Below are 16,107 nucleotides of genomic sequence, written 5' to 3'. Positions count from 1 at the left end.
TAAGGAGTATAGGTCTGGTTTACATAGTCATTTAATTGTATTTATCCTTTTAGTTTTAATGTACTCAAAAACCTGGCAAGATAGAAATGATTCAGAAATCTGGACAGTTTTAATATAATTCCAATATGTCTTTTATCTTTGGGTAGTACTTTGACTACCATAGGCACTAACCTCATTTAAAAGCTGAAATGAAAATCAAGAAATTTTTGTACAATTGTCTTGTAGTCTCTATGCTAATTTTGAACTATAAAGCTTTAAGGTGAGAAATAAGTTTCTAAACTTTCACAACTAAAATCCCAATACTACGTTTACTTGAGAACTTAACCAGTCTCTACATGTCAAGTCTTCAGATACCCCTAAAGAATACTTTTAAGGAAACCTAAGCGGTCTTATTCCATCCTAGAAGAGAATGACTTGGAACATAAACTAAATTTAAAAACAGATAAAGGACTGACAAATAATACATATTTGGCCTTTTTAAAAATAATGTTTTGTGAAAAACAAGAAGATATCTATCAATGTATATTTTATCTTTATTGTCATAAAGCATTATAGAAAGAACATAGATGCATGTCATACAAAAAATAAGCTTTAATAAAGTAATTAAACTGAGTGAACTCAAAACATTAAGCATTCTGACAGCATACAAACATACAGTAAAAAGTGAAAGTCTGTTTCAGCATCACTACCCACAATGACACTCCCTTCTCATGTTTCCATCCACGTCTATGTACAAATATGTATATGTACAAGTGTCTTAGGTTTTTTGACAAAAGGAATCAACTGAATGTAATCATCCATTCATTTATCCATTCTTTCAACAAATATTTATTATGTATTTATAGTGTTCCAGGTACTTTTCTGGGAGCTGGAGAGATGGAAGGAAAAAGAAAAGTTCCTGCTTGCATATCATTTAATATAGCTACAGTATATCAGATGGTGATAAGTGCTATGGAGAAAAATAAAGCAAAGAGAAAGTAGAGTGAGGAGGGATATTATTTTATATAGAGTAGCCAGGGAAGGCCTTTTTTAGATAACATTTACATAGATAGTTGAAAGATAAGGGAAGAAACTATGCAGTTATCTTGGAGAAAGAGTGTTCCAGGCAGAGGGAATAGCGGGTAAAAAGCCCAAAGGCAGAAACTTGTTTTTTGTTTTTTGTTTTTTGTTTCCTGAGGAATACCAAAGAGACGGGTATGACTGAAACACAGTCAAGAGCAAAAGCACAGAGAGCCTTTAGGGAGCTATAACCAGGTGAGCTGTTATCCAGGTGAGAGATGATGGTGGTTTAGGTCAGAGGGGAGCTTTAAAAGAAATGATTAAGTTTTGGATATATCTTTAAGGTATTGTCAGCAGAAATTATTGACAATGGAGATGTCAAAAAAAAAAAATACAAGTTTTGACCTGAAATAGTGGGAAGATGGAATTATCATTTAGTGAATTGGGTGTGACTGCCGAAAGAGTAAAATTGAAAGGGAAATTGTTCAGTTTGGGGTAGGTTGAGCTTGATATGACTCTTAGAAATTAAAGTGCAGAAGTTTCATTATGAATTGGATAAGTAATTTTGGGTTCCTGAAGACAAATCTGGGCTAAAGATAAGAAATTTGTGAAATCATTGCTCTTTTGCTTAGAAACTCTATTTATAGTTCTACTTGACTCTTAAGCTAAAGCTAATCATCAAGGCCCTGCCGCTCTGACTCCCACTGAATTTCCTGCCTTGCTTCACACTCCCTTTCCTTCTGTTCACATCCATCAGGTCATCTTTCAGATCCTTGTACACATGCTCCCTCCTATCTCATGCAGCTCCCTCTGCATAGACACTCTTCCCTCTTTTTTGTTTAGTTCTGTGCTCCCCATCCTTTAGTTCTCAGGCCTATTTTGAGTTTCTTTGAAAGTCTTCTTAGATCTTCATTGATGAGGTCAAATCCCTTTTTGAAACCCTCTCATAATATCATAATATCACAGCTTATAGTATCACAAACCGTTCACTTGCAGACCTTGCATCATTACTGAAATTTTGTGTGATTCTCTGAGTAATGTGTATCCACAGTGAGCTCAGGAATCATGCTCCAGTTTCTTCTATTTTGTTTTCTCTCCATTGTCTTGACACTAGGACAAAATATCAGTACTTTCTTAGAGAAGGAATTCAGTAAACATTTGTTGAATGAAAAAACAAGTTACTGGTATTTTCAATTTGGCTTAGATGAAAGAGTTGTATTCTTTTCTTAGTTTTCTTTACTGATTTGAAAGTCATCTAACAGGGACGCCTGGGTGGCTCAGTTGGTTGGACGACTGCCTTCGGCTCAGGTCATGATCCCGGAGTCCCGGGATCGAGTCCTGCATTGGGCTCCCAGCTCCACGGGGAGTCTGCTTCTCTCTCTGACCTTCTCCTCGCTCATGTTCTCTCTCACTGTCTCTCTCTCAAATAAATAAGTAAAATCTTAAAAAAAAAAAAAGTCATCTTACATAATACTATTTAATTTACCCTGTGGAATTGTCATGTATATAAGTCAATGTAATAAGTTAAAATTTTTAAATTTCCTGTCTTCTCAAATAAAATATGTGCAGTTATGTTCTGAATATTCAAGATAATAAGTACAAATATTATTACATTCATTTAAAAAAAGAAATTTGTGAGATAATTCATATAGAGAGTAAGTCTGAATGAGATTACATTAGGAATAGAAATGATGACGAAGTACAGAGACTGAATCCAAGAACATTCCAGAGGAGGTTGGGAAGGTAAGAAAGATCAGCAAGAGGATGTGATTAAAAAAAAAAAAAAAAAAAAAGTGGGGCGCCTGGGTGGCTCGGTGGGTTTAAATATATATATATATATATATATATATATATATATATATATATATATATATATAAAATTTAAATAAATAAATAAATATATATATATATATAAAATATATAGCTTTGCCCTTTTACTTAGCAATGTATTTTGGAGCTTTTTCATAAATTTGTTTTACATACTACAAAATATTCCTTGGAATGGATGTATCATACTCTGTTTAACTTCTCCTGTATAGATTAACATCTGTTTTTATAATTTTCTCCTCTAACTTTTATAGTTTTTGTCTTATCCAATTCCACGATCTATCTGGATTTATTTTGTGTGTATGATTCAAGAGATAGCTCTAATCTTATATTTTTGTAAATGCTATTTATTGAATAATCTGTGCTTTGCCACACTGATATAAATGCATATGATGTATTTATAAGTTCTCTTATATTCCCTTAATTTGTGATTCTTCTGATAATACTATTCTGCCTTAATTAGTATAGTTTATTGGAACTTTTTTTTTTAAAGATTTTATTTATTTATTTACCAGAGAGAGAGAGAGAGAGAGCAAGCACAGGCAGGCCGAGTGGCCGCAGAGGCAGAGGGAGAAGCAGGCTCCCCACTGAGCAAGGAGCCCGATGTGGGACTTGATCCCGGGACACTGGGATCATGACCTGAGCTGAAGGCAGCCGCTTAACCAACTGAGCCACGCAGGCGTCCCTTATTGGAACTTTTTAAATCTAGTAGAGAAATTCCCCCAAAGTTCTTATTTATTGAGAATTTTCTTAACATCATGTATTTTCTCTTTCAAAGGGGTTTTACTTATTTATGTATTTTTTAAAAGAGTGATAATTTTACTTTCATTGCTCTACCAACTATTAGACATACAGATACAACTTTACTCTTTTTAGAGACCAGGTTCAGGATTACCGAATGAGTTTCACAAAGGAAGAGCTTTGAGTTAAGCATTGCTTAATGACAGCAGCACAATCATGGTCTGGGGTTGGCAATTCTAGATGGCATGACTCAGTTCACACTTGGTGAACAGCATCAGGTAGGAAAGTCAAACAATAAGGCGTTTTGTTTCATACTTTACTAGAGCCCTTCATCATATTTGTAGTATGGATGCTAAAAGCATAGACAGTCTTTCAAGGAAGGACATAATTTATACCAAAAATGCTTGTTAGATATTAGCAATTTGGAACAATGATAATGTTTGGAGAAGAAATCTTTTATTTATCCAAATAGCTTGCTTAGAGGAGAATTGAAATGCTGATCACATCAAACATTTAATAAGACTTAAATAGGTAAATTTACTTGAATTTTTCATTTAGGATTAAAGTATGTGTAGTTTATAATGCAAATTTATATGAAAAGTCGCAAAATGTTTTGTGCTTAGAAAAAATGATATTAAAATTATGCCATTCTCTCTATAATATATGAATCATAATAAACATTGCTGACCAAATTCGAAGTAAAAGCTGATTTAGATGCATGTATTAAATGGATTTTAAATTAAAATATTAATATTCATAAAACAATCTGTTGGGATTTTAATTGGCATACATTGAATTTTTTTTTAAAGATTTTATTTATTTTATTTGACAGACAGAGATCACAAGTAGGCAGAGGGGCAGGCAGAGAGAGAGGGAAGGAAGCAGGCTCCCCGCTGAGCAAAGAGCCCGATGCGGGGCTCGATCCCAGGACCCTGGGATCATGACCCGAGCCAAAGGCAGAGGCTTTAACCCACTGAGCCACCCAGGCACCGCGGCATACATTGAATTTAAAGATCATTAGGGAGAGAATTGTTGTCTTTAGGATGTCAGTGTATCCTCTCTGAAATATAAATTGTATCTTTATTTATTTGTTGTTGTTTCAGATACTCATGTTAATCTTTCCTAGTTTTAGTTTGGTTTCTTGTCACGATTTTGTAAATTTTTTGTTCCTCTTAAGAAATAAGTATTGGGTACCTGTCACATGCTAGTCTTGTGACTGTTCTAGGTACTAGGGATATGAGATTGAACAAAACAAAGCCCCTGCCCTTATCAAGCATATATTCTAATAAGAAGACATCAGGCAATAGAAAAATAAATAAGTAAATGTATAATGTTACGTTATAAACAGAAAAAGAAACTAATAAACAGGTGAGTGGAGGGTAAGGTATGTCATGATCAAAGCAAAATTTTTCAAAAATGACTTACCTGTGTTTTTTCCTATCTTCCCCCCCATATTTCATAATGGTTATTGTGGTTTTAAATAAGATAGTCTAAAGTCCTCTATTTAGGAAGGCATAATGTAGATTGAGATTATTCACTTAGTAGATAGAAATTTGTATCTCTAAAGGAGTAATACCTGTTTGTTTTTCCCAGATGAAATCATTCCAATCAGATTTCACTTAGGTTTAAAGAAATTTAAAAGGAATATTTTTTTTTTCCAAAATGTAATGAGGACATGCAGATAATCTTGATTCATCTAATTCTTTCTATTCAGTTCCACAAAGTTCTATAGGAGGCACTAGAGGATGTAAAATAAGTGAGACACTGTCTATCCCCATTGGGAGGCTTTGATCTAGTGAGGAATTCAGAAGCAATTCCAGAGAACTCTCATGCATATCTGAGAGTGATAGATTCCTGGCCCATAGACCTTAATCAGCTATGACTGTGAATTTTTGAAAAAATGAATGAAAGAAGTGATAAATGATGAATGTCTAAAGCAAATACTGCTATGACTAGAAGAGAGAATAAGTCTTCATAACTAAAGAATGAAGGAAAGCTTTCTAAAAGAGGAGATGTTTGGTCTTCGTTGAGAAAGATGAATTAGTAGGGAAGGACATTTTGAGAACTTTGTAGAAAGGAGGCACAGAGGCAGAAACTATGTGGCTTGTTCTGAATAAAACAAGTCCATGTGGATATATAACTGAGAGTGAGTTGAGAATGAGAGTGTTGGAAACAGAAAATATCACTGAAAAACAAATTAGGACCAGACTGTGAGAGCCATGAATGCTAATGTGGTGTGACAGAATATTATTCAGTGGGAGACAAAATAGATTTCATTTTGTTCCATAAAAATATCTCTTGTGTATTGGTTTAATGCAAAGGAATTTCATACACTCATCTACATTTCTGAAAGGTAGTAGTTTTTGGCATTATAGAGCATAGATTGACATGGAGCTAGATCAGGGACAGGGAGACTAGTTAAGAAATAGTTCTAAAAGTTCAGATCAAGACTACATTGGAAAAGAACACTAGGAGAAGAATAAACAATAAATAACCTAAGTAGGTAAATTAAATAGGGAGCCAGGAGAAAGCTTGCTAAAAGATGAAAGTTCAGCAAAGACTTGAAAGAGGTAATTGAGTTACCAAGTGAATACCTAAGGGGGTTGGGAGGCGGGACTCATTCCACACAAGAGGAACAAGTTGGCATATTTTTTTTCAAAGACTGTATTTATTTGACAGACAGAGAGCACAAGCAGGGGGAGTGGCAGGCAGAGGGAGAGGGAGAGGGAGAGGAGAAGCAGGCTTCTTGCTGAGAATGGAGCAGGACTCAATGGGGAGCTGCACTTGGTGCTCCATCCCAGGATCCCAGGATCATGACCTGAGCCAAAGGCAGATGCTTAACCTACCTAGCCAACCAGGTGCCCTCAACCTGGCATATTTGAGGAATAGCAAGAAGCCAGAGTGGAGTTCAAGAAGAATAGTAGGAGAGGAGCTCAGAGAGGCAATAGCTCTGGGTGGAGAATAGTGATTGTGTAGAGCTGCATAGGATATCATAAGTCTTATTCTAAGTGAAATGGGAATCAGGAAGTTAACAGTAAGCAGATGGGTGGTACACATCAGTTAGAATAATTTGAAATGAGTTTATTCACAAAGGGGCTATTTACAAAGACGTGGGTGTAGGAGAATCGTAGGATATAGTGTAAAAATCTAAGACTTACCAAAGAAAATTCCAAAGCTTTGAGATACGTATTTTGCTATTTTAGAGAATTGAAAATTTTACAAGAGGGTGAAACAGAACAAGGTGTGAAATGATGCCAGAGAGGTAGACAAAAGCAGATCACATTAAGGAACAATGTCTTAATCTTTCTTTTTCAAGTTTTTATTTAAATTCCAGGGGCACCTGGGTGGCTCAGAGGGTTAAAGCCTCTGCCTTCAGCTCAGGTCATGATCCCAGGGTCCTGAGATGGAGCCCCACATCGGGCTTTCTGCTCAACGGGGAGCCTGCTTCCCCCCCCCCCCCCGCCTGCCTCTCTGCCTGCTTGTGATCTCTGTCTGTCCAATAAATAAATAAATAAATTTTTAAAATTCCATTTAGTTATGATTGCAATCTAATATTAGTTTCAGGTGTACAATACAGTGCTAGAAGACTTCCTTACAACACCTAGTGCTCATCCTAACAAGTGCCCTTCTTAATCCCTATCACCTATTTAACCCATCCACCCATCCACCTCCATTCTGGTAACCATCAGTTTGTTCTCTGTATTAAGTGTCTATTTCTTGGTTTTCAGTCTGAAAGGAGAAGAAGAACCTGTTAAATCGGGTAGTGAACTGATGAGGTTTATATTCTAAAAGATCGGGCGCCTAGGTGGCTCAGTGGGTTAAGCCGCTGCCTTCGGCTCAGGTCATGATCTCAGGGTCCTGGGATCGAGTCCCGCATGGGGCTTTCTGCTCAGCAGGGGGGCCTGCTTCCCTTCCTGCCTCTCTGCCTGCCTCTCTGCCTACTTGTGATCTCTCTCTGTCAAATAAATAAATAAAATCTTTTAAAAAATGTAAAAATAAATATATTCTAAAAGATCACTTTGCCTTATTGAAACTGAAATAAAAAGGAGCAAGAGTGTGTGTTGATAATTAGTCAAGAGGCTTTCATAGCAGTTTCATAGGACAGTAGTTTGGGATGGTGGAAATAGAGAATATGAATGGATTTGAGGAATATTTAGGGGAAAAATAAATATTTAGGGGAATTTATTTATTTATTTATTTTATTTATTTAGGGGAATTTCTAAAATAAGCTATATATGAGGAAGTGTCTGAGAAGATTTCTGAATTTTTTGACTCAAGTAAATGAATAAATGTTGTTGCCAGTCATGAAAATAGGAAACTTTAGGATATCTGGTTTTGTGTCATTCAGTTATTTAGATTTTGGACATGTTGATCATCAGGTGCCCATGATATATCTATTTGGAGATGGTAGTTAGGGTATTCATGATGCAGAATTAGATCTTAGAGAAGAGGTTGAAGATATAATTTAGGAATTGGAGTAGCTTGAATGGTGTCTCCCAAAAGTCACATCAACTCAGAACTTCAGAATGTGACCTTGTTTAGAAATAGGGTATTTATAGATGTGATTAGTTAGGATAAGGTCATACTGGAATAGGGTGGGCCTTAAATCCAGTGGTGAATGTCCTTATAAAAAGAGGTGAGAATGCAGAGAGACACAGAGGGAATGGTACAGCTACAAGCCAAGGAATGCCAAGGATTGCCAACAACCATCAGAGGCCAGGAAGGGGCAAGGAAAGGATTCTTCCCTAGAGCCTTCAAAGAGAGCATGGCCCAGCCCATACCTTGATTTCAGATTTCTAGCCTCCAGAACTGTAAGAGAATACCTTTCTGTTGCTTTAAGCTACCAAGTATATAGTAATTTGTTATAGCAGCCCTAGGAAATTACTAAAGGAATATTCAGTGTATATTGAGATACAGGTAAGATTGCCTAGGGAAAGCATACAGATAAAGCAGGGGTTACACACTGGCTCTCACGTGGGTGCCCCCAGACTCATTTTGGGCAAGTTTGACTGTTGTATTATGCCCAAATTATGCTTTAAATAGCAGTAAGATTGACCAAATGAGATATTTAGTTACTATACAAATTGATTAGTACTTATTTTATTCTATCTAGCTGCTTCATACATTTATATACCAACTGAAATCATTTGAGTTTGAATTGGTCTTCAAAAAAGCATAAAGGGGAGATAGGAATAATCCTTATGAACATTAAGTAGACACAAAATAACAAACTATCAGGGGATATGAAGAGCATTAGACACAAGTAAGAGAGCATGCATGGTATCATGGAACCAGAGGGAGAGAATATTATAAAAGGAGTATCAGAACCTCCTGAAAATCCACAGTAAGAAAAATACCCATTAGGTTTTGTCTCATAGGTGCTAGTGGTGAGGGAAACAAGAACTATTGGAATGACATGGTTAGATGTGTCTATTTTAAAAAGATAATGTTCTTCTTAATATAAAGGATATATATAAAGAATGGACAAGATAAAAGGAAAGAGAAATGGAGAATTAGTAAGTAGGTATTACATTTACCCAGTCATGAGCTAATGAAGATAGAAAAAGAAAAGCAGGTATAATTAAAAGGTTGTATATATAAGAACTTAGGGATTAAAGGAAAGAATAATAGAAGATGGTTCTTAAGTTAAAACTTAAGAACTTAAACTTAATAAACTTAATATTATCTTAATTAAGATAATATTACTAACACAGGAAGGAAGAACTAGTAGGAAGAACTAGTAGGAAGAACTAGTAGAAGCTCTCCTTTTATGAGATTAATGGATTTCTAAAGCCAACAAAAAAGAAATTGGATAAAAGAAAAAAAATGAGTCTTCATCTATTCCAAAATTATCATTTAAAGATATCCTGAAATGATCCTAGGGAAAAGCAACTGGTAAGAGAGGTTAATGCTCAGTGTGACTAGATTTAAATGTATGAACAGAGTTAACTAAGGGATTGATACATACCAGTAGAAACCTCGAGCTCTGTGACTTTGATTCGGGACATAGAAGTGAGCCTCCTTCTTCACTGCAGTCAGAATGAAGCTGCTGAAATGGATTCCAAAGATAATATTGAACCTGTACTTGAAAGGCTTTGTTTGACTTTGAGGATGTCCTGCCTTTCTAACAGTTGTTTGCACTTAATTTTAAAAAAGGAGCAGAGCTGTGAGGCCACCATGACCTCAACCACAGAGGAAACTGTGATGTAGATTCAGAAAACTTCAAGGAGATTCCACAACCACGAGGTGTCCCAAGGAAGGAGGCTTTGATGGGATTTTACATAACCCTAAACCAAGGCTGGCAATTGCTATAAACTGTAAAAGCCCTAGGATCTTAGGTGTTTTGGCTAAAGATTCAGGGAGCCATATATATCAAATAACATTGTGCTTCTGCTATCACAGTTATGCAGGGTTGGAGAGGAAGCTCCCTTATATGCAATAAGTATCCTTCTGTAGGCCTTTATTGTAGTGGAAAAGATAGCTTTATGGGCCCTTCGGAACACCATAGCCATTCTTTACTCTCAATACCTTCATCAATACAAGTTAGTGAACATGCAATAAAAAAACATCTTTTACTAGTCTCCGTTTTTCTAATGATAGCCCCATGTGCTCAGCCACCTCTGCTGTTGGCTTCCATATTTGTGTCATCTGAAATGAAGAGAGATACCAGAGGTCAAATGTATCCCTGCCTTCATCTTCCCTTTATTACTAGAAATCTGGGAATCCCAGAACTCAGTATTCCTCTGAATAATTCCCACCTATCATACCTCTGCAATACACTTACAGCTTTACCACTGTCTACGGACTGCCAAGACTAATCCCATCATACCTTTGATCTCTATTCCTGTCTATAAGAAACAATGGCTGGGGGAAAGGGAAAATATAGCTTTTTTATTGGTTAGCACCTTTCCTAACTATTCTGAGTAAAATAACACAAACCCATCTCTCTAGCGCCTTATGCTTTATAGTAAGATCTAGATATTTCTCATTTTGGTTAGAAATGGTTAGAAATAGAAATTGGTTAGAAGAATAAAAAACCTTGTAGTAATTTCTTTTATTTAGTAGTAATCATGTCTCAGTCAAATTGTAAAGCCTTAAGTAAGACTCAAACTGCTATTTCAAGTCATTTTGGAAATAGAGGAAGTAGTCCAAGGTCCCCAGAACCTGGAAGGGCGTTAAGGCTCCAGAAGTCTTGTGCATGTGTAGTTGAAATTGTTTATATAGCTTGGTGGTTAAGAGCATGGCTTCTGGAGTCCCTCCGATTGCCTCTGTTTAAACCCTATCCCACCATGTGCTTGATTTTGCAACTTAGACAATTTACTTAACCAGCCTATGCTTAGTTTCCCTAGCTAAGCCATGAGAATAATAGTGTACCTACTTCATAGAGTTGCTGTAGTTAATACATTTGAAGTATTTACAGTATTACCTCACAATATTAAGTGCTGCATAAACATTAGCATTATTATTATTTATATTCCCAGGGAAAGGTCTGTATCTTCCAACTGATTATCAGTAAGGTCTGTTATAAATCTTAATTTATGAATGAAAGAAACCACTTTCACAGGCATATGATCTGCATGAAATTTAAACTTTCACTATTTTAATCAAAAGTCATCCTTCATAGCAGCGAAATTTACTTCATGAATTCTACTTCAACATTATTTTCTTTTTGTTTAATTTTTATTTACTTTTTAATCAGTATTTTCTTTTGAAGTGTTTTTATGTTTTCAAAGTTTTAGTTCTATTTTTACTTTTTAACCTAAGTTCTCACAGTCTTGATAAATTTAAGCTCTTATTTTTTAGGCTTGAATTTAAAAAAGAAATTTGTTTTCCTTTTCAAAATCCCTGTGTAATTAGTAGTGCTGCATTAAGGGTTTGAACATCAGCAGATTGCATTTGCAACTCTGTGAGTTAGGCAAAAGATATGTGTGATTAAGCAGTGAATGTTGATTTTTGTTGTTTTTAGTTAAACCATATATGCAACTGAGCCAAACTGCATCACAATTGAAAATATTACAGCCTGTTAATATAATGAAGAAAGAAGAGCTTATACAGCTGCTCTTTTCCTGGAAATTGAATATAGCAGCTGAAAAAAAATTGAGGTTTCATCATTATTAGGGATGAATTAATATTGTTCTATAATAAATTACCACATGTCATTTAATAAATCACTTTTTTAGAAAGTCAGTTCAGCAGTAAATATCCAGTATCTCATTACTTATTTCCTGTAGTTACACTGAACATGAAGAGTACTTCCATTTTAAATTGCTTTTGCTAAATCTTAGAAAAATAATTTTGGCAATTTGGTTAGTATCAGACCTAAAGCTTAAACACAAAACAGCTGTTGTTGAAAATACCACTTTCATAACATTAATATGCTTTCAATTAACAGATTGGAATGAACTGTTAAACATTACTACCTCCTTGTTTAACTACTGTTTGACTCTCAATGACTGCTTTTCTTTCTCAATAGATTGTTTACTTTAACTGAAAGAGGAAGAATCTTATTTAAATAATCCATATTTTTCCCCCATCTGCAGAAAGTACCCAAGAAAAGTGGGGATTTCCAATGTGCCAGTATTTAAAGGAAGAGAGATGGTGCTGTGGTCGTAATGCCAGAATGTCAGCATGTTTGGTATGATTATGTTTTTTTCTGGACTAAGAGCTTTATCCAGATTTTGAGGAATTTATTATTGTTGGCTAATGTCATGAATTAAATGCCAAGTTTTGCAGAGCATCATTATTAATACTTTTGTGCATTGCAAATTTTAAGAAAAAAATGACTTGCCCTCCCAACATTATCTACTACTTTACAATTGGTAACAGTTTATCATTATACTTTTTTACTTATAATTTTTATATATTATTACTTTAATTATCATAGATAATATACCAGCTACCAAGTATTAAATACAGAATTAGTTCAGTGCTTTATTCACAGTTCTGTGCTATGTTTGTGTGTGTTTGTAGTAGATCATTTGGTCCCTTTATTTTTTATAGAATAGGAAAAATATTAATAAGCTATCTGGAATATGAAGCAACTATCTACTTAAATAAAACTTTTAAAGTGCCTAATTTGGCTAATGCCCTTAGACCTAGAACACTTTAGCATGTGGTATTCTCTGTTCGTGGGCCTATATTAGTTTACAAAGGATAAAAGCAAGTTAAAAAGTGTAAGTTACTTTTTATCATGAGAAATTTAAAATATGGCTAGTTAATAATGTAGTGTCCAATCCCAAGATAAATTAATTTCTGTGGCCATTATTTTTATTCCAGTTACACAGCAATATAATAAATAGTACACTAGTGTTCTAGGTCATGGATCCTAGAATTATTTTAGAAATCTACTTATGCTCAAATAATAATTTTTGTAAGTCTTCTTAAATTGCTTTTCTTAGAAATTGTATTGTTCTTTCATTGTGTCTGTTAGTGGTATTTGTTCCAGATCATGTATTTGTGACAGGTCATTCTTGGAATTACTTTGGTTCTAAGAATGCTGGCAACCAGAATTATACCCTTCAGGCAAGAAATTAAAATAGCCTCTCCTGGGACACCTGGGTGGCTCAGTCAGTTAAGCATCTGCCTTTGGTTCAGGTCGTGATCCCAGGGTCCTAAGATCCAGTCCCACATCAGGCTCCTTGCTCAGTGGGGAGCCTGCTTCTCCCCCGGCTTGTGCTCTCTCTCACTGACAAGTGAGTGAATAAAATCTTAAAAAAAAAAAAAAAAAAAACTAAGAAAAAAAATAAAATGAAATTCCCTAGGCTTTCCTAGGGAATCTCACTAGCCTAAGAGAAAAGACCTAATGATATTGGCATCAGGGATTTTACAATAAAGCAGGACGTATGTCACCTTTATGATGAAGCCCACAATTAACAGTCCTCACTCAAAAGCATAATACCTCTAATCAGGTTTATGATACCCCCATTTTAATTATCAGCAGAGAACCAAGAATCACTAGGTGTCTAAAGAAAGTCTAACATGAAAGAACAGAGATCAGGTAAGCAGAAGAAAAGAAACTTGGAGGAAATGGAGACTAAATAAAATAAAATAATGTAAAATAACTATTAATATCTCTTAGATAAAAGAATATATTGCATTCACAAAACAAAAATGGTTGCTATGAAAATAAACATTCAAAAAAACAAAATGAAACATTTTGAAAAATGAATTTCAGAATATAGAATGTATAGACCACACTGCACTTAATAACTTTTCCAGACTAATGTCAGCTTCCTATGGAATGCCCCTCTCCTTGGCTCCATCCCAGTCCCTAGCTACCTTGGCCTCTTTTTTGGAGTCCAAGAAACAGGTTTTTTGGTGCATTTTTTTATTGCCTTTTGTACCATACCTGACCTTTTCCACAAGTAATCAAAACCTCCGGGGTTAAAAAAGAGAGAAAGAGACCTTTCTGGTGACACTTTGAGATAAATTGTTAAGGCTGCTAACCAGAGATAAAATTTTAATTAGATTAGTTTAATCCTGTCAGCATACTTTAACCCTGATAAAACTGCAAAATATTGTAGATTAGTATGATATGAACACTTGGTTTATTTTCTTCATTATCTTTATTTATTGGCCAAGAAAAATATTAATGTTTGCAAGAAACTTCTTATCACCTACCTGGTTATCTTTTATTATGTCATCATAATTTATGGTTTATATTTCTAAAATCCCTCATCAGCAACACATACTAAAAGTAGTCTTGTTATTGACTACTTTTAACTAGTTATACTTATCTAAAAGCAGATATTCTTACCAACACCAAGCAACTTATTAAAAATTATTGTTTCTTTGTTCAGTTCAGTCTTTTAGCAAAAGCTGTAACACAAAAATCTATCTGAAATGAGCACAAACAGTACCGTAAATGAAAATCAGTGTTTTCTTCAATAATAAATTTATTCTGGGCCTCTTGCTGTTTAATTTAATAAGAAAATTACATAGTGTCTTTCGCCTATATTCATAAATCTGTGGCTCTAGATGTTCAGTGAAGGTATCCTTCAAATCAATGGAAAAATTGCCTTTTTTTTCTTTGAACACTTTCTGTGAAGCAACTTTTTATACAGGGAACTCATTTTCTCACTAAATCTTCATGGTGCGAGGGCAGGAGAAGTTAATCAGGGTTTAAAGAACAAGTTTTTGCCTCCTGCTCACTGCTAACTAGCTATACAACTTGTGGCGAGTACTTTACCTTGTCAGTGAGCTTGTACAGCTGCAAAAATTGTGCGTACACAGGATAATCTGTAAATTAGTTTTAGAAGTATATGATTCAGCTCTATCTTATAAGTATTATTTATGAGGAATAGCAATCTGAAGCAAAAATGAGTATTTTAAAATTGAATAGGAAATATATGCAGATCTACTTTATTTTACTACTTTGTGTTTGAAATATTTTGATTAGAATTTTTAAAAGAAAGTTAAATATTAACATATCTTAATCTAATTCAGTTATAAAACTATGTAAGTGTGGAAATGTGTGTCTCTTAAAAAATGAAAGTTTTAGAAGCCTCTATTCCGTATTTAAATTATGGCGAGTCTTTCATATATCTCTTTCATATGTGTTGCATTATGAGTATTTATTAGAAATATTAAGAAACATTTTCTAAAAATGTTCTGGATCTTAAATATAAATATAAAACTATCTCTATATAAAATTGTAAAAATATGTATTATTTGTTTTACTGGGCACTTGAACATATGCGAACTTGATTTGAATTTACAGATCAGGCAGATCCCAACTATACATACTTCGCTGAACTAAGTTTTCAACTACATTCTGTTCAATATAACCGTATATAATAAAATACGAAACATGTTTTTAAAATAATTAGGTGAAAATAAGTTTAAAATAATATGTAAACATATATATATATATACACACACATACATACATAATAATAGCTTTGGATTAAAAAATAGTAGTTTTGGATTTATTTGATTGTTTTAACTAAACTAAAAATTATTTCATTTCTTTTCTGTTTTCTTATTTTTTCTAAAATTCAAGGAGTGTATATAGTTGAGGTATGTTTGTGCTTGTGTACGTGACACACACCTATTATAAATCAACCATAAATTATACAAGTAAACCAGTTAACAATGTTAATGACATTAACATTTTTAAATGTATAAACTTACATGTTGTCACTTAATTAATCTTTTTAAGTGTCACTTTTATAAGCCCTTATATAATGTGTTTATAAGTCTTATAAGGTAAGACTAAAAATATGAGCAGTCTCTGTCTTATTTTTTCTCCAAAGGCATTGGAACGAGTTGCAGTTGGCCAAGGGGTAAGTAAGAATGCTTACTCTAATACAACAGATGGAGATGATAGTTTTCTTAAAGACTGTGTACATGACCTGCTGATGAACTTAAAGCCTGATGACTTTTAATAAATATCACCTCTTCTTTCACCTCTTCATATTCAAATGTATACATTTTCTATAAGTTTACTTGAAAAGAAAAGTGAACTTTCAGAAAAAGTAAATTGAACTTTTAAGAAAACTTCTACATTATATTCTTGTACTAATGTCTCATTTCTTCATA

The 16,107-nt window shown here is 34.2% G+C and overlaps 1 protein-coding gene across 9 annotated transcripts in view; it reads left to right on the top strand.

Moving 5' to 3' along the window:
* Nucleotides 1-16,107, top strand: part of METTL25 (methyltransferase like 25) — a 143,796-nt gene that overhangs the window by 56,178 nt on the left and 71,511 nt on the right. For all 9 annotated transcript variants that reach the window (XR_004286733.1, XR_004286734.1, XM_032346883.1 and 6 more), the window contains exons 6-7: nt 12,108-12,202; nt 15,822-15,851. Coding sequence is in view for 7 of the 9 variants with exons in the window: in XM_032346883.1 (XP_032202774.1) it covers nt 12,108-12,202; nt 15,822-15,851 (125 nt within the window). In the remaining 2 variants the exon portion in view is untranslated. The remainder of the gene's footprint in view (nt 1-12,107; nt 12,203-15,821; nt 15,852-16,107) is intronic.

This window comes from Mustela erminea, chromosome 6, assembly GCF_009829155.1.
Source record: "Mustela erminea isolate mMusErm1 chromosome 6, mMusErm1.Pri, whole genome shotgun sequence".
In the NCBI taxonomy this organism is placed as follows: Eukaryota; Metazoa; Chordata; class Mammalia; order Carnivora; family Mustelidae; genus Mustela; species Mustela erminea.
This window is presented reverse-complemented; position numbering and strand designations above follow the sequence as displayed.